Source organism: Geotrypetes seraphini, chromosome 4, assembly GCF_902459505.1.
Source record: "Geotrypetes seraphini chromosome 4, aGeoSer1.1, whole genome shotgun sequence".
NCBI lineage: Eukaryota > Metazoa > Chordata > Amphibia > Gymnophiona > Dermophiidae > Geotrypetes > Geotrypetes seraphini.
In genome coordinates this window covers 230,394,922-230,419,520 of record NC_047087.1, presented here as the reverse complement: position 1 = coordinate 230,419,520, position 24,599 = coordinate 230,394,922, and the positions used below count along the sequence as shown (strand labels likewise).

Below are 24,599 nucleotides of genomic sequence, written 5' to 3'. Positions count from 1 at the left end.
AAATACTATACCACTAATGTTCACATTTGGGAGAAGCCTGCCTAAAAACATTCCAGGTGATTTAAAACTTTAGATAATACAAAATCAATAATGAAACGTAACAGAAAGTTAAGGTAACATCTAATAAAAGATCAAATATGAGCACAGTCCAGAAATACTAATTAAACAAGACCTATCGAAGCAATAAAAAGAGTGGAAGAAGCAGGTGAAGAACTAGGGAAATCTGGTTCAAATTACACTGGAGTGCTTTAACTCCCTATTGCCTTAGGTACAAACGTATCCCCCTTTTTGCTGGGCTGCGGAAGAGGTTTCTACCGTGGCCCAGAGCGCTAAATGCTCTGACGCTCGTGGGAATTCTTTGTGTCGGAGCATTTTGCGCTCTGGGTTATGGTGGAAGCCTCTACCGCAGTTTAGTAAAAAAAGGTTTAGATTTAAAGCCTTCTGGGTACAGCTGAAAAGCCTGAAGTCATAATGCCGTTGTACAGGGCCATGGTGAGACCTCATCTGGAGTACTGTGTGCAATTCTGGAGGCCACATTACAGTAAAGATGTGCGCAGAATTGAATCGGTTCAGCGGAGGGCCACCAGGATGATCTCAGGGCTCAAGGGTCTCTCGTACGAAGAGAGACTGAACAAATTGCAGCTTTACACTCTTGAGGAACGTAGGGAGAGGGGAGACATGATCGAAACATTTAAGTACCTCACGGGACGTGTCGAAGTGGAAGATGATATTTTCTTTCTCAAGGGAGCCTCGGCCACAAGAGGGCACCCGCTCAAACTCAGGGGCGGAAAATTTCATGGCGACACCAGAAAGTATTTCTTCACAGAGAGTGGTTGATCATTGGAACAAGCTTCCAGTGCAGGTGATCGAGGCAGACAGTGTGCCAGACTTTAAGAATAAATGGGATACCCATGTGGGATCCCTACGAGGGACAAGGTAAGAAAATTGGATCATTAGGGCATAGACAGGAGGTGGGTAAGCAGAGTGGGCAGACTTGATGGGCTGTAGCCCTTTTCTGCCGTCATCTTCTATGTTTCTATGTTTCTATATTTAAGGATTTTCTGATGGATCTTGGCTTTCTCATCACAAGGAAATATTGTTTTATTATTGACTAGTGTTTTAGCCCGTTACATTCGTTACAGTAATGGGTGCTAGAATAGCCCCACCTATACCCTGACCCTGACCCTGACCCCACCTATGCCCCGCCTCTATCATGCCCGGATCCTGCCTCCCACTGTTCCCAGTCCCACCACCTCACCTTTCACCATTTCCTTTGTACCCTTTTGGCCCTCCTGACAGGATCTTTACTTACCCGAGGCGGTAGCAGCAGTCCTGACGTACCAACCTTTCCTCCCTCAGTGCCCCAAAGCAGCAGTGGTCCTACCATTTTCATCTCTCCCTTTCCCCCTTTCACACCCTCTACCATCTCTCTCTGACCCTGTTTCACCTCTTTTGCCATCTTTCCCTTTCCTGTCCCCCTCTGTCCTTCCCTAAGACCATCTCTCTCTTCTGCCCCCTCCACACTCCCTGAAGTCTATCTCTCCCTATCCCCTACCATCTCCTGGTCCCCCTAGTAGCCCCTCTGTCCTTCTCATCCATCTGTCTCTCTCTCCTCACCTCCTGCCTCTGCGGAGCTCTCGCAGCTCCTCCTCCTCGTCCTCCTCCAGCCAGGCTTCAGCCATCTTCCGCTGCAGCCTGCAGCCGCCGACAGCTGCCACGGCCAACATCCGCCTCGGGGGATTCTCGCGCATACGCACTCCTACCTGAGTTGCCCTACAGTGCACGGAAAACAGGAGCACGCAGGTGGGAGTGCGCATGCGCGCTTAGGGCTTTATTATATTAGATTGTATGTGGCTTTTCATAGATAGGTGGTTATCAATTTGTACTCCTAAGATTCGGGATTGTAGTTCTAATAGAAAGTCTGTGTCATCTACTGTGATCCTTGGAGTGTCGTGTGGGTCATTTGAGTCAAAGGAATTTGGTTTTGTTCTTATTTAGTTTGAAGCGGTGGTTGAGGTCCAGTTTTCTATGATGTAGGCAACATTTTTTGACAGTGATGAGGGTGCTACTTTACAGGTAGCATGATCATTATGTTATCCGCATGGGTGAAATGTATTCGTCCAAGATCTAGGTTGGCTTCCAAGGATTGAATTAGGAGGTTGAACACCGATGGTAAAAGTGGGGATCGTTGGGGGACCCTGCTGGGAGGGTGCCAGCTATCAGAAAGTTCACCATCCTTATGTACATCATAGTGCCAAGTGATTAGGAAGCCTTGGAACCAGGAGAGGACTGGGCTGCAAAACAAAATCACTGAAGATCTCGGACATTTGATCGATAGAAATCTACTAGGTCAAATGCGCTGCTTAGGTAAAATTGGATTAGATTGCACTATGACTCTTGCTTAGTAGTTCTTTTCCGTATGTTACTAGTACTGTGAGAAAGAAGGATTCCACTTCATGTGCAACTGGACGACGTTCTGGGGAAAGACCAAGCTATTCAGGAAGGATGGACTGCACCTCAGTGGATATGGAACAAGTCTACTTTCAAGCAACATCAAGAGAGAGATTGAGAAGTTTTTAAACTAGGAAGAAGGGGAAAGCCAAGAGTCGACCAAAAGTCGATGGTTCGGGAATCTGTATACCCAGAGGTTACCATGCAGGAAGATAGCGGGGAAGACTCACCGGATCATAGGCAAGACAGAAATCCTGACGGATCGAAAGGGACACAAGAGGGAAGGAAATGCAAGAAAGTAACAAGCCGCAAACTCAAGTGTATGTACATGAACGCAAGGAGCCTAAGGAATAAGATGAGGGAATTGGAAGCTATGGCACAAAAAGATAATCTTGACATCATCGGCGTCACGGAAACAGTGGAACGAGGAAAATGCCTGGGACACTGTACTACTGGGATACAAACTATACTGCAGAGACAGAGTAGGTCAAAAAGGTGGGGGTATTGCTCTATACGTCAAAGAGGAAATTGAGTCTATCGGAGAGAACACACCGGGAACAGAAAATAAGGCAGAGTCTCTAAGGGCCAAAATTCTGGGAACAAAAGGAATGGAAACGAAGATCGGCATCTACTACCGACCCCCAGAGCAGTCCAAAGAAATTGATGGAGAAATGACAGATGAGATTAAACGCAACTGCGAGGGAGACAACACAGTTAACATGGGTGACTTCAATTATCCGGGGATAGACTGGAACGTAGGCACCTCCGGCTGTGGTAGGGAAGCCAAGTTCCTGGATGCTGTAGGCGATTTCTTCCTGGAACAACTTGTCAAGGAAAATACAAGAGGAAATGCAATTCTGGACTTAATTCTAAATGGACTACGAGGACGGGTGCAAGGTGTAGAAGTAGAAGGGATGCAGGGAAGCAGTGATTGCAATATGATCCGCTTCAACCTAGACACGGGGGTGAAACTTCGATCCAGGACATGGCACTGAACTTCCAAAAAGGGAATTACGAAGGTATAAGACTCATGGTGGGGAAGAAGATTAAGAAGAGGATAAGCAGTGTAAAAACGCTAGAGTAAGCATGGTCACTTTTTAGGATATGGTCACTGAGGCATAAAATATATATATACCGCGTATCAGCAAGAGATCCAAGAGGAAAAAGAACAAGGAATCGGCTTGGCTCTCTGTAGTGGTGAAGGAAGCGATCAGAGAAAAGAAGTATAGAGATGGAACACAGCACACACACACACACACACACGCAGGATACGAGTCAGGCGGAGGGGTCGTCGTGGCAAGCTCCAAACTTCTTTTATTATGCTTCTATGCTAATGACATCATAGTAACTCCCTCATGTACATCTCTAATGATTGGTGGATACAAAGTCACATGCATTTACATTGTGTCACCCTCAACTCAGCACTTAGACAATATACCTGTGTCTTTGCACGTATTCAGTGCCTGTCAGTTGATGTCCTATTCCAAATAAGGACTATTTAAATAAGATAAGGGTTAATTTGTAACAAGGGGGCGAGAGGGAATGAGTCAGCATTCTGTCACAGGGACTAGGAAGTCAGTGTGCTGACCTCGCCCTGATTCAGAATGGCGTCTCTACAAAGAAGATTTCATTTAAGGAATGGAAAAAGGTCAAAAACAGAAGATAACTGGAAAAAGCACAAACAACATCAAAGCAGGTGCCACAAGGCAGTAAGAGGGGCCAAAAGAGACTACGAGGAAAAAATAGCCAAGGAGGCAAAAAACTTCAAGCCGTTCTTTCCATATATTAAGGAGAGACGACCCGCGAAGAAAGCGGTGGGGCCATTGGATGACCATGGAATAAAGGGAGTGCTAAAGGAAGACAAAGCCATCGCCAATAAACTGAACACATTTTTTTTGCATCTGTGTTTACCGAAGAGGATATACACAACATACCAGAAGCCAACAGGCTATACGCAGGAAACGAATATGGGAAACTGATAGGGTTGACGGTCAGTCTAGAAGAGGTATGCAGGCAGATTGATAGGCTTAAAAACAATAAATCCCCGGGACCTGATGGCATCCATCCAAGGGTAATCAAGGAACTGAAAGGGGCTATAGCTGAACTTCTTCAACTAATAGCCAATCTGTCGATCAAAACGGGAAGGATTCCGGAAGACTGGAAAGTGCCGAAAGTTACGCCGATCTTCAAGAAAGGTTTGAGGAGAGATCCGGGAAACTGCAGACTGGTGAGTCTGACCTCGGTACCAGGAAAGATGGTAGAGGCGCTGATAAAGGACCGCATCATTAATCACCTTGATGGACACAATCTGATGAGGACCAGCCAGCACGGCTTCAGCAAGGGAAGATCTTGCTTGACGAACTTGCTGCACTTCGAGGGAGTAAACAGGCAGCTAGACAAGGGTGAGCTGGTTGACATTGTATATCTGGATTTTCAGAAGGCGTTCGACAAGGTTCCATATGAACGACTACTTTGAAAAATTGTGAGCCATGGAATCAAGGTTAAAAACTCATGTGGATTAAAAACTGGTTGGCGGATAGGAAACAGAGAGTGGGGGGTAAACGGATAATACTCGGACTGGAAAAGCGTCACGAGTGGAGTGCCGCAGGGTTCGGTGCTTGAACCTGTGCTCTTCAACATATTTATAAACGACCTGGAAAATGGTACGACAAGTGAGATGATTAAATTTGCAGATGATACTAAGTTATTCAGAGTAGTGAAGACGTATTAGGATTGCGAAGACCTGCAATGTGACATAAACACTCTTGAGAAATGGGCCGCAACATGACAAAAGAGGTTTAACGTGGATAAGTGTAAGGCAGTGGTCTCAAACTCAAACCCATTGTAGGGCCATATTTTGGATTTGTAGAAACATAGAAACAGAATTTGACGGCAGAAAAGGGCCGACAGCCCAACAAGTCTGCCCAATCATGATCATGTAGGTACTTGGAGGGCCTCAGAAAAAAATAGTTAATGTCTTATTAAAGAAATGCCAACTTTGCATGAGGTAAAACTCTTTATAGTTTATAAATCTTTCCTTTTGGCTAAGTCTTAATAATAATATTGTAATTGATAGCTGAAGAGACATATGATGAAGAAACTGTTTTAGTTTACTTTGTGATTATGGCGGGCCGCAGTTGTCCCCCAGGCCGCGAGTTTGAGACCACTGGTGTAAGGTGATGCATGTTGGTAACAAAAATCTTATACAGGATGTGTGGTGCGGTACTCGAAGAGACCTCCCCCAGGAAAGAGACTTGGCAGTACTGGTCAACAAGTCAATGAAGCCAACGGCCGCAAAAAGGGCAATGATTAAGAATGGGATCACGAACAGATCAGAGAAGGTCATCATGCTACTGTACCAGGCCATGGTACGCCCCTACCTGGAATATTGCGTCCAGCAAAAGTCGCCGTACATGAAGAAGGACACGGTAATACTCGAAAGGGTCCAGAGAAGAGCGACTAAGATGGTTAAGGGGCTGAAGGAGTTGTCATACAGTGAGAGGTTAGAGAAACTGGGCCTCTTCTCCCTTGAAAAGAGGAGGCTGAGAGGGGACATGATCGAAACATTCAAAATAATGAAGGGAATAGACTTAGTAGATAGAGACAGGTTGTTCATTTTCTCCAAGGTAGAGAGAACGAGAGGGCACTCTCTAAAGTTAAAAGGGGATAGATTCCATACAAACGTAAGGAAATTCTTCATTCAGAGAGTGGTAGAAATCTGAAACGCTCTTCCCGAGGCTGTTAAAGGGGAAAACACCCTCCAGGGATTCAAGACAAAGTTAGACAAGTTCCTGCTGAACCGGAACATACACAGGTAAGGCTAGATTCAGAGCACTGGTCTGACCCAGCAGTGGCAATTCTTATGTTCTCAGTGCTGTGATTTTTCCTGAATCTCAATTGTGAAGGGTGGAGGATATTGAAGCTAAGTAGTATGTGAGTTGTTATGTGACATATTCCTCCTTCATTTTGATGAGTAGGGGATAATCAGTCATATCTGAGGGGCTGAGTTTTGGGGTTCTTGAGAATGGGAGTTAAGATAATTCCTCTTCTTGGGGAAAAAGCCAGTTTTTAGGTGATAGTTGAGCCATTGGATTATTTTTTTAATGGTTGTTGGGGTGGCTGTTTTGATCAGTTAAGGTGGGCAGGTATCGAAGCTCCAATATGCTTATGGAGTATTTTAGGAGAAGTCATTTTGTGTTTTTGAATGTAATCTCTTCAAAATCATTCCAAAATCTGTCTGCTGTTATTTCCATAGGTGGTTTTGTTGCAGTGGGTCTAGCTGGATTGGTGGGGAATAGCTGGGTTCATATGGATTGAATCCTTGTATTTAAAATAGTTGACTAATTCTGGGCCTGTTGGAATAGAGGGGTTGTCATCATTTATGATTTTATTCATGTTGTTAAAGTTATCTAATATTGAGAACATTGTGTTAATTTTAAGATTATCTTCTGTTCTATTTAGTAATCTCTCTTGCATCTTTGTGATTTATATTCTAGAATTTTCTGGTGCCACTTATTCTTGTTTTCTGGGTACAGGTGTTTACACCAGTAGCACTCATTTTGATGGCATGTTCTTTTTAGGGACATAAATGATGAGTCTAACCTCTTCTATGATGATTTTTGGATTCTTTTGCTGCATTTGATTGGGGTTAGTACAGTGGAACCATACTCTCTTGTCTTCTTAACCCCCTATTGTCCTCCTAAGATGCTTAGATCTGGGTCATTCCATGTCAAGTGGACCAATACAGAAAACCGCCCATGCTTGACCCCCTTGAAATCCATCCAAATTTTACAGGGGTGTTGTCTAAAATGAAGCTCTGGAAAAATTTTTGAATTATCTCAATTTGGTCAGGAGCTAGGGGTGGTTGAACAAAAGCAATCAATCCACTCCCATGCTTTGTGTGACCTAAAACGCCAACTTTGCTTAAGCACTGTGGCAGAAGGAAACTACCTAGAAGTCTGAAATTTTGCAGTTTGGTACAACACCTTGGGACATGTTTCTTTGCCAAGTTTGAAATCTTTTGCGAATGTGCTTCCATTTCTACAGTTAAGCAAAGTAGGCAAAAAAATTCACAAATGAAAATTTTGGGCAAAGTTTGGCTCCATATTGCTGCTGGTAGGTAAGTCAGATGAGGGTACAAGTTTACCAGCAGACATGTACCATGAGGTACTTCCAAGATTTGCAATATGAGCTTTTACAGTCAAGTGAAGCTGAAGATATGACCATCCAAAAAAATATGGCTTTATGCATTTGTGCAAATTTTCACTGTTTTTCTGATTCAGATATTTTTAATGTGTGGTTTTTTGTTTTAGTTTTTTTTATATCATTTGAAGGAGCATGTTTTTTGCTATAGAAGCTATCCTGTTTCATCTTGGACCCGACCTTTCTTTGGTGAGAATTGATGGTTTAAAGATAAGCATTACTTGCTTCCGTAAACATGTTATGTTGAAGGGTCATTGGCACTTCATTGTGAATGTGCAGAGGAACTATATTGATCTGAAAACTCATAACCAAGCTTTGCTAGCCAAAAGTACTCGTCTCGTAGTATACTCAGCGTTTGACAAACTTACTGTGCACTTTTGCAAGATGACAGTCAAAACATGCATTGGCTTGCACAAACTACTTACTGCTTGCAAGCTCAAACGCATAATCATGTGATTCACAAGAATGTACGCATAGCTGTAGTAGTATGTCTGATACATGCAGCTTTTCTGAACATGTTCTGACTTGCAACTATCACAGCCCAGTGGCTGTATGAACAAGTCTGGTTTTAAGGTTCATCATAACCTTATAACACCATATGACTTCATTATTTGACAAAGCTTGCCTTTGGCATGTTGCTTTCCGTCTATTCTTTCTGTGCAGCATCTGGTTCTTTTCCTGAGCAAACCTGGCTGCTCACTAGTTAACTAGGTTATGCCTGTGTGGATTTTGTAAACTTACTCTGCACTTGCTGACATGTACAACTTGCTTTGCTCTATTTTCATTGTGTTCTCACACTGATATTTTTCACCTTACTTTTATTCTGTCTTTTTAGGTGATTCTTATCTTATGGAGACTAATAATAAGCTAGAGCCCTGCAGTATTGGAATCTATGATAGTTCTGAGTGCCAGAAAGCATCTACCTTCTATTCTGGAGAAAGCTGCTTGAAGCTTATTTCTGATTTCTCTTTGCCTGACCAAGAATTAATTTAAAGACGCTCTGGACTTTCTACTTTGTCTGCGGAATCTAATATCTGTTCTCATCTTGAAGCCTTGATTCTGACGAAGTTTGAATTTCTACAGAAAAACTGCTGTAATCCATTCAGAAAACAGAATCGCAGCACTATCAAAGGTCTACGCCCAATTGATCTTCCTGTATCTAATCATTTAAAAGCTATCACAAAGCATGAGTTTAAACCAGGCCAAAAGCTTTGCCTAAGATGCAGGTAAGACTTGTGTGTCAAACTGCAAGATCTAAGTAGCCCTAAGTCTGTTTCTGACAGTGATGACCCTACCAATGCATCTGAAAACCTCAATGCCAGCTTTTCACCACTAGGAATCTCTCTAAAGATTCAATGGATTAGCAAGCAAAATTCCTTAAGTTCTGCTAAATGCAAACTCTCTGAAGATCATAATGCAATTGCAGACCAAATTGCAGTTATTGGTGACTTAACTCCAGCTGATATCAAAGCAGAACCAGAAAGTGGCCAATGTAAAAGGTGTTCTGACTATGACCGTCTATTGACTGAACTGAAGCAGAAGTTGGAACTATCTAGTAATAGGAAGAAAATTCAAATTCTCACTCTTGCTCCACACAGCTGGACTATTGAGAAAACTACTTTGGAATTTGGTGTTTCAACAAGAAGGGTTAAAAAGGCCAGGAAGCTGAAAACAGCAGGGTGGCATTCTTGCTGTTCCAGCAACAAAGAGAGGAAAAGTGCTTGCTCAGCAGATTACACAGAAAGTCCTGGATTTTTATAAAAATTATGAAATCTCTAGAATATGCCCAGGCAATAAAGATGATGTGTCTGTTCAGATCAGTGGTGAAAAAGTGCAAAAGCAGAAAAGATTGCTATTATGAAATCTGAAGGAACTGTACACCACCTATCACAGTCAGCATGGGCCTGAAATTGGGTTCTCAAAGTTCTGTGAGCTTCGGCCAGAGTGGTGTGTCACAGTCAGTTCTTCAAGGACTCATTCAGTTTGTGTCTGCACAATCCACCAGAATGTGAAACTTATGCTTTCAGCAGTTGCAGTTCCAGATGACTACAAGATGCTTCTGAATAAAACTGTCTGTGATATGAACTCAAAAATCTGCATGTTGCAGTGGTGTGAAATATGTCCTGGGCAAATCTCTCTGGAGGAATATTTTACTGAGTTCTTTGGTGAACATGATCCAGATATCGTTGAATTTAAACAGTGGATTCACACTGATCGGCATACACTAGAAACTCGACAGTTCCATAGAGGACTTCACTTCCAACCATCCACCATTTTATTTCCAAGAACCAAAGTGCTTATCTGAAGGAACTGAAAGCAAATATAAAGGAGGGGCATGCTAATGTTTTGATGGACTTCGCTTACAATAATTCCTTCATCATTCAAGATGCAGTATAGGGGTTTCACTGGGAAAATAGCCAAGTAACATTACACCCCTTTGTTGTCTACTTCTGCAATCCTGATATCCAAAGCCTTTGCATGATCAGTGACTACTTGTGTCACAATACTATTGTTGTTCATGCATTTTTGAGGAGGCTTATTCTGCATCTGAAGGAAGTCTTGCCTGTCTTAAGCCATATTCACTACTTTAGTGATGGTTCTGCTGTGCACTTCAAGAATTTCATTAACCTCTTCAGCCATGATACTGACTTTCAAATTATTGCTGAGTGGAACTTCTTTGGCACTAGCCATGGCAAATCTCCTTGTGATGGGATTGGGGGAACAGCCAAGTGTTTAGCTGTCCATGCCAGCTTACAACGCCCTCTCAATAACCAAATTTTGATACCAAGGGATCTATTTGAATTCTGCGATAAATCTGTCTTGGGAATCAAATTTTTCTTCATTGCTAAGGAAGATATTGAAGCAGTAAGACCTGCTCAGGAGCAAAAGTTTAGTATGGGCCACACAGTGGCTGGACCAAAAGGAAATCACCAATTTAAGCCCATAGACGCTGCTAGACTCTGCATTAGCAAAATTTCAAGTGACACCAGCTCATTCATTGCCAATGTCTTAGAGTCTGATCCTGAACATCTTTCAAACATCCAGCTTTCAACCTCGACAATACTTAGCTTGCATATATGACAATTCTTGGAGGATTGGTCATGTATGTAAAATTTCAATGGAAGAATGCGACATCCTGGTTAGTTTTTTGCATCCACAAGGTCCTGAACGGCCTCCCCGCAGAGACATTAAGCTGGATCCCTGAACAGCATATTATTGCAGACCTTAATGCACCTATGACTACTTCATCAGGCAGACAGTACACTTATCCACAAGCTATTTTGGCAAACATTGACCAGACTTTCAAAACCACGTGAAAGAAACTGAGTTAAAAGTTGAATTTATGTGATTTTCTGATCTTTGTCGGTATGTATGCGCACTTTAAATAAGTGTGGTTTTTGCACTTTTCTTTTTTGTCTTTAATAAAGCTTAGAAGTTTATATGGTATTATCTGACTATTGGGAATGTCTTTCAGACAATGGATCAATAATTGATAAATATGTGGTCTCAGTGTATAATACACTTATCATGATCTTCACGACCAGTGGCAGTGGGTATATGAAAATGCATGGATACAGGGAAGGAGATCATAAAACAGTAACAATCTGAACTTAACTGTGAAACTTCATGTACCTTGTTCATTTGCATACAACATGGTTTGTGTTAAACATGCTTCTTTTCAATATTAAACATTCGGTCGCATATACAACTATTGCTTATCTTTAAAGCTTTACTTCTCACCAAAGAAAGACTGGGTCCAAGATGAAACAGGATATCTTCTGTAGCAAAAAACATGCTCTTTTAAATGATATAAAAATCTAAAACAAACAAACTTCACATTAGAGATATTTGAATCTGAAAAACAGTGAAAATTTGCAAAAATGCATAAAGCCATATTTTGGGGATGGTCATATCTTCAGCTTCACTTGACTGTAAAAGCTCATATTGCAAATCTCGGTACATGTCTGCTGGTAAAGTTGTACCCTCAGCTGACTTACACACCAGCAGCAGTTTGGAGTCAAACTGTGCCAGAAATTTTCATTCTTGAATTTTTTTGCCTACTTTGCTGAACTGTAGAAATGGAAGCATGTTAGCAAAAGATTTCAAACTTGGCACAGAAACTTGCCCCAAGGTGTTGTACCAAACTGCAAAATTTCAGACTCCTAGGTAGTTTCCTACTGTCGCAGCGCATAAGCAAAGTTGGTGTTTCAGGTCACACGAGGCATGGGAGTGGATCGATTGCTTTTCTTTTTTTTTTTTTTAATTTATTTATAAATTTCAAATATTCAATTCAAGATTTAACTTGTACAGAAAGTGATTTACAAGAAATAACCCCCCCCCCCCCAAGTTATATAAGAACATAAATATTGCTTAATCAACTCAAGTCCACAATAAGATCCAAGATAAATGGAATAATAAGGAAATACTAATATAAGTGTGGTACGCGATTAACTGATATACAGGTGTCTAATACATTTAAATCCCTCATTTCTTTTCCTTCTCTTGGGGGGACAAAGAGAGAAAGGCCATTAGCTGATATGGCTCAAAGAAAACATATTTCTGAGAATTATATTGTACTACGCACTTGCATGGGTGACGAAGATAAAAAGTCGCCCCAAGAGCTAATACTACAGGTTTTAATAATAATTATTATTTTCTACGCTTTTGTGTGTCTCTTGCCAAATCTGGGAATATTTGTATCTTATAATCAAGAAACTTTTTCTCTTTATTTTTAAAGAAAAGTCTCAAAAGCCAATTTTTGTCTAATGTAAGAGCCAAAGTCACTATCAATGTTGCTGGTATTGCACTTTCTTTATCTGATATTTCAAGTAAAGCAGACACATCAATTGGTCCTTGATTTCTTTCCTTTTGATTCTGATTTTTATTTGGCAAATAATAGACCTGGGTAAAAGGAGGCAATGAGTCTTCTGGCACTTCCAATATCTCCAACAAATAACGTTTAACATTTCTCTTGGGGTAATTGTTAAGATTCGAGGAAAATTAATCAATCTAAGATTGTTACTCCTGGAGAAATTTTCAAATGTCTCTATCTTCCTTCTTAAATTAACATTGTCCTTCATTAATGTCTCCTGAATCAATTTTGAAGATTTGAGTTTGTCTTTAATATTCTGGATATCTATTTTTGATTCACCCAGGTCTTGTTTTATTTGAACAACTTCCTTCTCTTGAGTTTTTATCTTCCCTTCAATTTGAAGATAATTAGTATTCACTGTTCTGACTAAATTGGCAGTCAGATCCCATAAGGAGTCTAATGTTACCTCTTGGGGCTTTACAATATTTAAAGTTTGCAAATCTGATATTGAAAAGTTCTGCTCACCAACCAAAGGTTCTCTTCCTCTTTGTCTCTCCTGGGTCGTATCTGATCCCGTTGTTAATCCATCCTCGTGAACATTCAGGCTCCGATGGAAACTCTGGGAGCCTGGGTTGCTGTCTATCCCTCCGTCCCTGGCAACTTATGAGGGAGAACACAAGTCGACTTCCGACTGCCTCTCTACCCCCGGGGAACTGGCAGCACGAGGATTGGGGGGATGAGCTCTCACGTCAGGGCTCAGTGTGTTGTCGAAAGCCCGAAGAGACACCTCCATTCTGTTTCCTAGAAGCGTCTCGGTCAGAGGCAAATGCCGACGAAGCTGTGGCGCCCTGCATCCGCCTCAGCAAGTCTTCAATGTTCCCGAAGGGAGCTGCTCCAGAGCGTCGCGAGGTTCCAGGGTCGCTCTTCCCTCTCCTCTTCAGCATAACTAGTAAGAGTGCGATGAACAATGTCGAGGGTAAATTTTTAGGAGAAAAGACTTTGCGGGTGGTAGCTCAGAGAACCGTGACCGCGGCCATATTGGATCCCGTTTGATCGATTGCTTTTGTTCAACCACCCCTAGCTCCTGACCAAATTGAGATAGATCCCAAAAATTTTGCAGAGTTTCATTTGAGACCCTAGACAACACCCCTGTAAAATTTGGTTGGATTTCAAGGGGGTCGAGCATGGGCTCCTGGTCCACTTGACATGGAATGACCCATCTTCTCAACAAAACTTACTTATTGTTCCCTCTGTGAGATTGTATCTGATACAATACAAAGTACAATTTTTTCAGTTAAAGGTCCCAAAATTTGGATTCAGCTCTCCCAGGATCTTTGACTACAAATCTTCCTATGAGAATTTAAAATACAGTAGACCTAAAAAAAAGTTCCTGTTTTCTGACACACATACTTACGGCCTCTTTAACAAAGCCGCGCTAACGGCCCCGAAGCCCATAGAGATTTAAAGGGCTTCGGGGCTATTGCTGCTTGGCTTTGTAAAAGAGGCCGTTAATCTTTTTACCTGTAGCAATACCGATAGTGAGGTTCCAGCATAGTACCCTCCTTAATTGTACTTCCCTCTCTGGTATCTTATCTGAGATTGTATTTCTCCCCTCTTTCCTACAATGTCATTGTCTTGTCCACTTAAGAAACTTGCTATTATTTTAGATTATAAGCAGCGTTGATATACTCTGGGCAGTATAATAAATTTTTTAATAAACTTGGAAACTGGTTAGGTGTTGACTATTGCACATAGCTAGATAAATTTTTTCTTGTCACGTACGAGTGCCTAGATATTCAGTTCAGGTGCCCAGATATAGCCCAGCAGTAACTATCTGGGGGAAAAAGCTTGTGATGGTCAGCAAAACACTGACCACTCCCTAGGAGAATATTGTACCCATGGTTTTAAAGTTCATACTGTATGAATTAATATTTTATAGATGATATAAAGCTCAATTTTGCATAGGGGCTGAATATGGGATGTCCTGAATGAGACTTTGTTACACCAGCATTTATCAAATGGCTTAACTGAACAGGCTGTTTTTTGTAAAATATGCATCAGGATGTTGGCAAATACTCATGTAAGTGCTGGGACGTACAGCAGGAGTATAAATTTTAGATAGAGCACCATCACACAGTAGCTTCTTATACATAAATGCAGGCATTTATACATAGATGTAGTGATATTGAAGCCCCCACATATGTGTTTTCACACACATACATATGCATGTAGAAATGATACCAATTAAAGGAAGCTATAACAGTGTTTTTAAAGACCAAATATAATAAGTGCTGTAATCCATCATATTAAGCTCTGGCCTAAACAACAACTTTCATAAAAGTTGTGCTCAATTCAGAGCAGATGCAAAAACAGAGAAATTAATTGGCAGGAATTGTGCTGCCTTTGTAAAATGAGAAATACATTTATAGTATTTTCAATCTGCTCATCCACACCTTCAAAACTCTGTATCCCACTCAACTGTACATGTAAAGAACCTTTTCCTGGAATTCCTATTTACACATATAGCTAATCTACTTGTGTAAATGCTGCTGTTTACACAGGTAGATGCTTCTAAAATGATCATCTTAGTGTACCATCTATACAGCAGAGTTGGATATTAAGATACCTAAAATAGTCCATTGTATAATTTAAAATCTTTGTTATTTTTTAGGTCGCTAGTGGCTAACCTTGCTGCTGCTAATTGTTATGACAAAGAAAAACATCTTGATCTGGAAAAGAACTGGAAGTTAGTTGAAAAGGCCAAAGTATACTACATTGCAGTAAGTTGGATTTGTATAGAAGCTTTGTGATTGGATTTTTTTTGTTTTTGTTTTAATGAGTGAGAAAAATCCTGTGACACTTGTTTGAAATTCCAAAGAAACAGGAAAGCAGGCGATCTGCAAGGTTTAATGTAGAAATGTGATTAACGTGAACGAGAGTAGGCCTAGAGCCAGGACAAGCCAGAGCCATTCAGTTTTAAGGTGAACAAAACAATATTTATTTTGAAGTATCAGGTAGGGGTCCTGTTCAATTTACAAAGAGGGAAGAATAGAAAATACAGGCTAGTCCTTTCATACAAGAGAGTTCTTTGGCCTGCTCCTGAAGGACTGTTAGGCTCTGGTGTGGCTTCCCAGAGTTATCAGGATAATTGTTAGCAGTTCACCTAGACCAGCCTGTCTCTGGCTAGGCCAAGAATATCAAGCTGCAAGTCAACCTTGGCTTACTTGACTGTTGCAGTTGTAGTTCATGCATATGTAAGGTTACAAGACCTGGATATGACCTCTTTGTAGAGTACATGTCCAGACGGCTTTTCAAAACCTGGTACTTTGTCCAGGTTTTGAAAATCTTCCAACCAGGACTGCGTTGGGAGGGCATTTGCACATGTGCAGATGCGACGCGGTGGCACCACACACATGCGTGTGACGTCATCGCATCACACCTGCACATGCGCAGATGCTCTCCTGAAACAGCTCTGAGCACGAGAATAGGTTGAGGGGGTAAGACTGGGGGGGGGGGCGCGGGGCTGGGTAGAACTGGGCGGATCTGGGGCAGGGCAATTTGTCCGGATTTTACAATAGTAAAATCTGGTAACCTTATGCATATGCAGTTGGGCATCGTTGATTCTCTCTGGGCCTCCTTAAGCTATCTGTGTCCTGAGCTTTTACTTCCTAGTTCCTACTTCCTGGCTCCCCCTCTTTTACTTTCCCTTGGACAAGGCTTTGGGTCTTAAGGTAGTTCTGACATTGTGAGGGAATATCTTTAAGGGGGAAGTACCAGCATTCCATAGACTTCTTCACATCACAGAAAGATATAAAAGTAGCCATGTTTTACCTTTAGTCTGCCTCAGTGTTCCACATACTGAAAGAAGAGATAATAGAAATGACCATATTTGAACACAAAAAAATAACACACACAAATAAAATAAAAATATGGTTAACTAACATTAACTTACTTAGATGAACACACAAGTTTATAATATATTGAATTGATTTAAACAAGTGTGTGTATTAAAATCATAAGAACAGAACCAAATCCACAAAACTCAATGACATAAAACAAGGAGTGGAGATGTCCAATGAAGACTGGTGAACTCAATCTTTCTTAAAAAGTCCTTTATTCATCCAAAAACCTCAATGACTCGACATGTACATGTTTCGTCCAAATCAGCCTGCTTTAGGAGTCTTAAAGATCTTCAGAATGAAGTGATCTTAAATAAAAGGACTTCTAGTTGTTCATTTTATATTATATCTTCTTGTAGAAATCATATGACTGATGAAAGAAGCATTCTCGGTGGGATTAAGCGAACACCGAGAACGCTCCTTTTATCAGAGGGGGAAGGGGGGACAAGAGAAGTGGCCAATGCTGGATGGAAGGAAAGAGAGAGAGGAGAAAGATACTGATGAAAAGGGAGAGAGTGGGCACATGCTGTGTAAAAGTAGGGAAGACAGATTCTGAATAGAGCAAATGAAGTTAGATGTTAGGGAGGGGAAAAGAGAGGAGGGAGATGATGGTAGAGGCAATCGAAAGGGGAGATGCTGAATGGAAAGGTGAGGGAGGGAGAGGGGACAGACTCTATGGAAGTTGGGGGAGAGATAGATACTGATGGAAGAGAAAAAGTAGAGGCGCTGGATGGAAAGGTGGGAGAGAGGAGGCAGAATGTTGTATAGAATAGGGAGATACTGGATGGAAGAGGGGAGAGAAAGGAGCGGATGTTTGGGGGTAGACACAGGAGGGATATATAAGGGGCAAACGCTGTATAGAAGGGGATAGAAAGTGGATAGAGTTGGTGAAAGTCTGAGAATAAGGGGGAGTAAAATAGGAGAGCCAGAGTGAGGGAAAGAATGGAAAGCTACCGGAAGACTGTAAAAAAGAGGAAACTTTGACTAGACTAGATGGTAAAATGAGTTAAATCTGGCATAGAGGTAGAAAAATAAATTGAAGAAAGACGAAAGGAAAAAGAGAGAAATCCTGGCAAGAGACTTAAGACAGAGGAAAGCAGAAACCATAGAATGGCCAGAAAACAAAGATAGAAAAAAGAACTTTATTTTTAATTCAGGATAAAGTAGTGTGGTATCCATGTTATAAAGATTAATAAATAGAATTAAGATATGTTTTTGTTGGACTAATTTTAATACATTTTTGACCAACTGTCAGAGACCAAAACTTTTTCTCAGGTTAGGACAGCTTACTGAGGTGCTGGCCTCTGAGAGCTAAATGAAAATTTTTTTAATAAAATATTTTATGTTTTGTAATTTCAATAAAATATCATTTTCCATTTTGTAATTTATATTTGTAATTCTTGATTTGTAATATACAGTGTATATAATACCATCAGGGTAATGTAACGGAAAATTTTTGTTTGCATCAACTTTATCCTTTGCTCATCAAAAAAATATTTTGCTCACATGAACTTGGTCCTTAGAGGGAACATTGCTTTGATTCACATCCCCACCCGTCTACTGATCCCATCTCTCCTACTGTCATACCTGCTATCTGCTGTATCCTCAACCTATCGCTCTCTCGAGCCCCTTCAATCGGGCTTTTGCCCTCACCTTTCTACGGAAACCACCCTTGCTAAAGTCTCCAATGGCCTGGCCTGCTCCTGGCCAAATCCAAAGGCCTCTATTCTGTACTCCTCATCCTCGATCTATCTGCGGTGTTTGACGCTTTAGATCAGTGTTCTTCAACTTTTTGAAACCTATGGACCGGCGGAAATAAAATAATTATTTTGTGGATCGGCAGTTGAACACTGGGCTAAGTCGTGGGTCAGACCCCACCTATTTCCACCCAATCTCCGCCCTCAGATCCCGCCCCCATAATAGTACTAATTGTAACACCATTTTTTCCCATTCATTTTTCATATATACATGCACACAATATAATCGTATTAACAACACATAATGGTTAACCACAAAATTAAACTACACAACGCACACTGTATGCTTCTCAATATTCATTCCTACCAGAACACAGATAACCCCATGCAAATACGGGACCAAAAACTAAAATTACTAATATATACAAACAAATCCTAAGGTGAAAAACTCTGCATGCAGTACAACCCCAGAGGAAAAGAAAGAAACAAATGCATTTCTTCCTGAACAGACAGCAGATGTAAATCAATCACTAAATTAAAAAATAAAATAATTCCCCCTACCGTTGCCTCCCTCCCTCAATGCTGTGCCTTGCCTTCTGGCCTGCCCCCCCTCCCCTCCCAGTGTTATATTCTGGCCTACTCCCTCTTCCTCACTGCTGCAGTGCACAAAGCCGTGGACAGCGGCTCCTCGCGCATCTCGCGCCTCATCTGGAAACCAGCCTGAAGACAACACCACATCAATTGCACCATGGACCGGCAGCTGAAGAGCACTGTCTGGGGCCTGATGCATGTGCCGGCCCTGTGGACTGGCAGGAAATTTCTGCGGACCTGCACCGGTCCATGGACTGGTGGTTGAAGAACACTGCTTTAGATCACTGCCTACTCGTCGATACACTGTTCTCATTTGGATTCCATGGCTCTATTATCTGATGGTTCTCTTCCTATCTTTTCCATTGCACTTTCAGCATATGCTCTGGAGCAGGGGTGCCCACACTTTTTGGGCTTGCGAGCTACTTTTAAAATGACCAAGTCAAAATGATCTACCAACAATAAAATTTTTAAAAAACACAAAGCACACTGTACGCATAGAAAATGTTAATTATCATTCCTATTCCAGGGTTTTTCAAAGAGGTCAAAGGAGATGACTCTATGCACTATCACCTCAGTAACAACCATACAAAAATAGACAAATATACCCCCCTCCCTTTTTGCTAAACCACAATAGCAGTTTTTGGCGCAGGGAGCTGCGCTGAATGCCCAGCGCTGCTCTCAACGCTCATAGGCTCCCTGCCCTAAAAAACTCTATTGCGGTTTAGTAAAAGGGGACCTTAGTGTAAAATATAGACATATAGTGTAAAATATAGATATAAATTCAGACACATTTTGATCACTAAATTTAAAATAAAATCATTTTTCCTACCTTGTCTGGTGATTTCATGAGTCTCTGGTTGCACTTTCTTCTTCTGACTGTGCATACAATCTTTCTTCCCTTCTTTTAGCCTGTATGCTTCCTCTTCTCCAGACCTAAACTTTTCCTTCCTCTCTCCTTGCCCTTTCTTTCTCTCTGCCTCCCTTTCTTTTTTTCTGTTTCTCTTCTTTCCTTCTGTCTCCCTGCCCTCCCCCAAGCCACTGCCACTCCATCGGGGACCAGGACCCAAACTGCCATTGGGGACCAAGACCCAAACCACCACCAATAACAGGCCCGAAAGCCGACGCCGCCTCAAGCTCTCCCTGCTTCAGCCGACCAGCATCGTGATCAACCTATTGGGGGAAATGCTGCCGGGTCCTGCCTTCGCGGAAACAGAAAGTAGGCAGGACCCGGCAGCAAGAAGAGGAAATGCTTCACTAACCTGTCTCCCGCATTAGCCCTTAGCGAACGCTTGCTTCAGGGCTCTCAACATGTGCGTGCCGGCTTCCCTTCTCCCTCCCCCCCTGGACATAACTTCCGGTTTCGGAGGGAAGAGAAGAGAAGCCGGAACGCACACGTTAGAGCCCGGAGCATAAGTTCGCTACGGGCTGAAATCTCCAAGCCGTTTTTTTTTTTTTTTTTTAAATTTTCAGCAGCGGCGGCAGCAGCAGATGACAGCTGGGACCTAGGGAGAATACGGACGAAGGCTGATCGGCCTGGTAGATCAGGACGGCAACACGAGTCTAGCGATCGACTCACGTTGCCTTCCTGAGCTACTGGTCGATCGCGATCGACATGTTGGGCACCCCTGCTCTGGAGGATCCTCCTCCACTGCCATTCTGCTATCGTTCAGCACACCTTAGGGCTTGGTCCTGGGACCTCTTATTTTGTCCATCTACACTTCCTCCCTTGGCACTCTAATCTCCCAGTTTCCAGTACCATCTCTATGCTGACAACTTGCAAATCTATCTATCTACACCTGAAATTTCTACAGAAATCCAGACTTGAATGTCAGCCTGCCTGTCTTAACATTTCTACCTGGATGTCTTGCCACCATCTAAAATTAAACATGGCCAAGACTTGAACTCCTTATCTTTCCTCTAAACTTGCCAATCCCCTTCCCCCATTTTCTATTTCAGTAGATTACACTCTCATCCTCCCTGTCTTGTTGGCTCGCAACCTCGGGGTCATCTTTGACTCATCTTTCTCCTTCTCTTTGCATAGCCAACACTTGTCGTTTCTTTCTATACAACCTCACTAAAATCTGGCATTTCCTTTCTGAACACGCTGGCAAAACCCTCATCCACGTTCTCATTACCTCTTGCCTAGATTATTGCAATGAGCTTCTCGCAGATCTTCCGCTAAGCCATCTCACTCCCTTCCAATATGTTTAGATATCTGCTGCATGCCTCATATTCTGCCAGGGTCATTATGCTCACGTTACCCCCCTTCAAGTCGCTTCATTGGCTCCCTTACTGCTTCTGCATACAATTCAGCCTCCTTTTACTGACCTACTCTGTAGCTCCTCAGTATCTCTCCTCTTATCTTTCCTTATACTCTGCCCCAGGAACTCTGTTCGTTGGTTAAGTCTTTCTTGTCTGTACCCTTCTTTGGCAGGGCCAACTCCTGACTACATCCCTTTTTCCTTACTGTGCCATGTGCCTGGAACAACCTGCCTGACTTAGTACGTTAGGCTCCATCTCTGGCAGTATTCAAATCCAGGCTGAAGGCCTACTTTTTCAAAACTGTGTTTTGTCTTATCCCTATCAATTTGTAAAGTACCACATTTGTTTGTCATTCCCTCTGTAGACCCCTACCTCTTCTCCCTCATATTTCACTTCATGAGTAGCATATCACCATTTTTTTGTCCAGTGTGTTTCATAATTAGATTGTAAATTCTTTCGAGCAGGGACCATCTCTTGTGTGTTTAATGTACAGCACTGTGTGCATCTGGTAGCACCATAGAAATAATAAATAGTAGTAGTAGTAGTATGGTTGGATTATAGTGGAATTTTGGAAACAAAAACAACAATAGTTAACCCACCATGGGTCTTAAATTTGTATGGGCTAAACACTGATTGCAACTGTGGCAGCAGCAGGAGGAATCCTGAATCAACAGGTAGTATATCTACATTCTAAGGGGCCCTTAGGGATTGTGAACAAAAGAATGGCTATGTGCTTCACAGGGGTCATCCTGTATGGACCTCTACGAAGTTAAAAATGAACCTGTTCTTTCATAATATGGATAAACTAATTTAAATTTAGGTTCACATCAGTTGGTATGTGTATTTCAGTGTATAGTTTATTAAATAAGGGCGAAAGGTTTGCCAGCTTTGTTTTTAACAACTTGTGAAATAGTGCTGTAGATTTGCATTTCACGTTTGCTTGCAAATTGTTGTGAAGGAAGCATGGATTTTGTAGAAAAACACTATTAGCATAATTATTCACTGCAAACAGTTTGAGGTTATTTGTGTGAGCAATCTTAATTGCTATTTATTCCATAGTAATTACCATGACAGCTTATAATTCAATATTTCAGAAACATTGATTGTGACAAGTCTCGAATCTAGGAAATGGGGAAAAGAATGGTAGACTTGGATTTTAATTAAGTAGACTACTTGTCCCAGAAGCTTCTCAAAAATTAATTGAGAATCAATTTACAAAGTAGATTTCCTCTGAATCTTTTTTTTTTTTTTTCTCACACACTATGCACTAAGCACCAGACAGATGGATTCTTCCAGAGCTTTCTGAAAAGAGCAGAAGCATTTCACTGCTCATTCACAGTAGACTTTCCTCCAGCATAGTCTCATAGCTCCCTTTGGTTTTAGTTCTCTGAGACTAGACATGTTTTTCTTTCTGCAGTCTTCAGAGTTGAAGAGACTGGAACTTTTTTAGTATCTGCTTAAACCCCAATTCCATACCATAGTTCACTTAACATGAGTCAAACACATGACCTTGTGTTTGACCCATCTTAAGTTAAGTGAAAAATGTATTGTAAAATGATAAGGAGAAAAATTTGGAATAGTGATGTATTTACAAAAGACTATCAAGTGCAATGATTCACCAAGGGAGGCACATTAAGGGGCATGATCCCGGTTGTGGTTTCTCTACCACTAAGGTTCTGAATATTTCTTAGTAGTTTGTTTAAATCACCATAATTGTTATATTGGGTGATCTTTTTCGCAAATTGATCTATTTTGGACTTTTGGCTCTACCCTCATTCAAGAATTGCTTTTCCCAATCAATAGTTTTATGGGTGTCTATTGTCAGACATTTCCAAAGAGTACTGTTTGATCTCTCTGTTCCAACAAGAAAAGTGAGAGGCTGGACAGCTACATAAGTGTTGGTGCTGGTTGCACTCAGGTTGGTGGCTTGTTCATTTCCACCTTGTTCTCAGTTATAATTATATTGGAACTGATTTGTTGCCTTTGACTTGTTGCAGATCAGAACAGAATTGGCTGGTCGGGGAGTATCCCATTTACTGCCTACTTATTAGAGAATGACACGGGAACAAATTTTTCCCTGTCCCTGCAGGAACTCATTTTCCCGTCCCTGTGAGTTTTTTTTTTTTTCTTGTCCCTGCAAGCTCTGTCCTCATCTACACAAGCCTCAAAAACATTAAAATCATAAGTGTCTGAGGCTTGTGTGGTTAAGGCAGAGCTTACAGAAATGGAGCAGGGACAGCAACAAAATCTCGCAGGGACGGGATGGGGAAATTGAGTTCCTGCGTGGACGGGGACAAATTTTTCGTCGTGTCATTCTCTACTCCTTATCAATCCTCTTATAGGAATTGTCAACTGCTTTCATATGAACTGAAGAGCTAGGGCACAACCAAGGAGCAGGAGGTGGAGCTGAGAGGAAAAGTAAATGATGCCTTCTACAAACTTGTGAGTAAAGGAGAATAGCTCACTAGTTCGACTCATATGCCTCTACTATAAAATAAGATTTTCAAATTTTATTAATATTTGATATTCCGCTTATCAAACTTCTAAGCGGTGTACATTTTAAAAATATGAAATCAGGTTACATAAACTATGACACACGGACATACCGTTTCGAAAGGGATGAAGGAGGAGAACTTATCTCAAAATAGGACAGAGAGCCATTAAAGGGTAGTACAAATGGAGGGGGGGCATCTGTAGGATAAGGTATTGAAAGATTAGTTTAGATGTCGGACGTCTTTGAATAAAAATGTTTTCAGTTTTATTTTAAAGCGCTCTAGTATTGTTTCTTCTCATAGTTCTATGGGCATTGAGTTCCAGAGTGTGGGGGCTGTGACTGAGAAGTTTGTTGCTAATTTTCCCATACATGGCTTTCAAAGCCAGAAAACTCAATAGGATTTCACTTTAACAGCTGTTCCAATGGAAGTTAACTATCTCTCAGGCATGGATTGCCTTACCAGGCTGTATAAGGCCAGTTTGAGCCATTGACAGGAACTTCTAGAGAGCCTTGAAGAACATTAATCTCCTATGAAGCTGATTGCAGTGATAGCATTCTTTGAAACAGTGTTATATAAGAAATGTATTAAAATTATATAGCATGCTAAGAAATTAAAATTCTGAAAAAAAAAAAAAATGAGCACCTCAACTTTTCATTAAATAATCTTCCTCAGATACTGAGCTTGTCAATACTCACAGAGGTCTGGTGTCCCAAACCTGTTCTTGTGGAACTGTATTGAAGCAGAAAGCCTTCCTGAATATTCTAAAGACTTTCAGGAATCGGTCAACCCACAAAATTATTCTAGTCCAAACAGCCAACCTGAAAAAGCAGGGAGAACTGGTTGTATTTTCCTTGGTCAGGAAGATGTCAAGGTATGGAACTGGACTTTCATCACCAACAAGCAGGGGAATTGCAGGCACACTTGTGGAATCCTCTGGGTTGCTTTAGGTTTAAACAATTTTATTGATGACAGCCAATACAACAATAAACATAGCATGCCATGAAACATTTGGCCATGTACATTTTTTTACAATATGACCCTACCCTTCCCCCCTTTTCCCTTTCCCCCAACTCAACCTGCCCCCCCAGGACCAAGAATTATGAACGAGAGCAAATGTAAACTCACAGCACAATAATCCCATGGGGATCTCAGAAGAGCTCAGAGGAACAGCCCACCCTCTTCCCTAACC

At 41.5% G+C, this 24,599-nt stretch overlaps 1 protein-coding gene across 3 annotated transcripts in view; it reads left to right on the top strand.

Moving 5' to 3' along the window:
• ADK (adenosine kinase) overlaps positions 1-24,599 on the top strand; it is a 594,014-nt gene that overhangs the window by 209,241 nt on the left and 360,174 nt on the right. For all 3 annotated transcript variants that reach the window (XM_033941773.1, XM_033941775.1, XM_033941774.1), the window contains exon 6: positions 15,138-15,246. In XM_033941773.1, the coding sequence (XP_033797664.1) occupies positions 15,138-15,246 (109 nt within the window). The remainder of the gene's footprint in view (positions 1-15,137; positions 15,247-24,599) is intronic.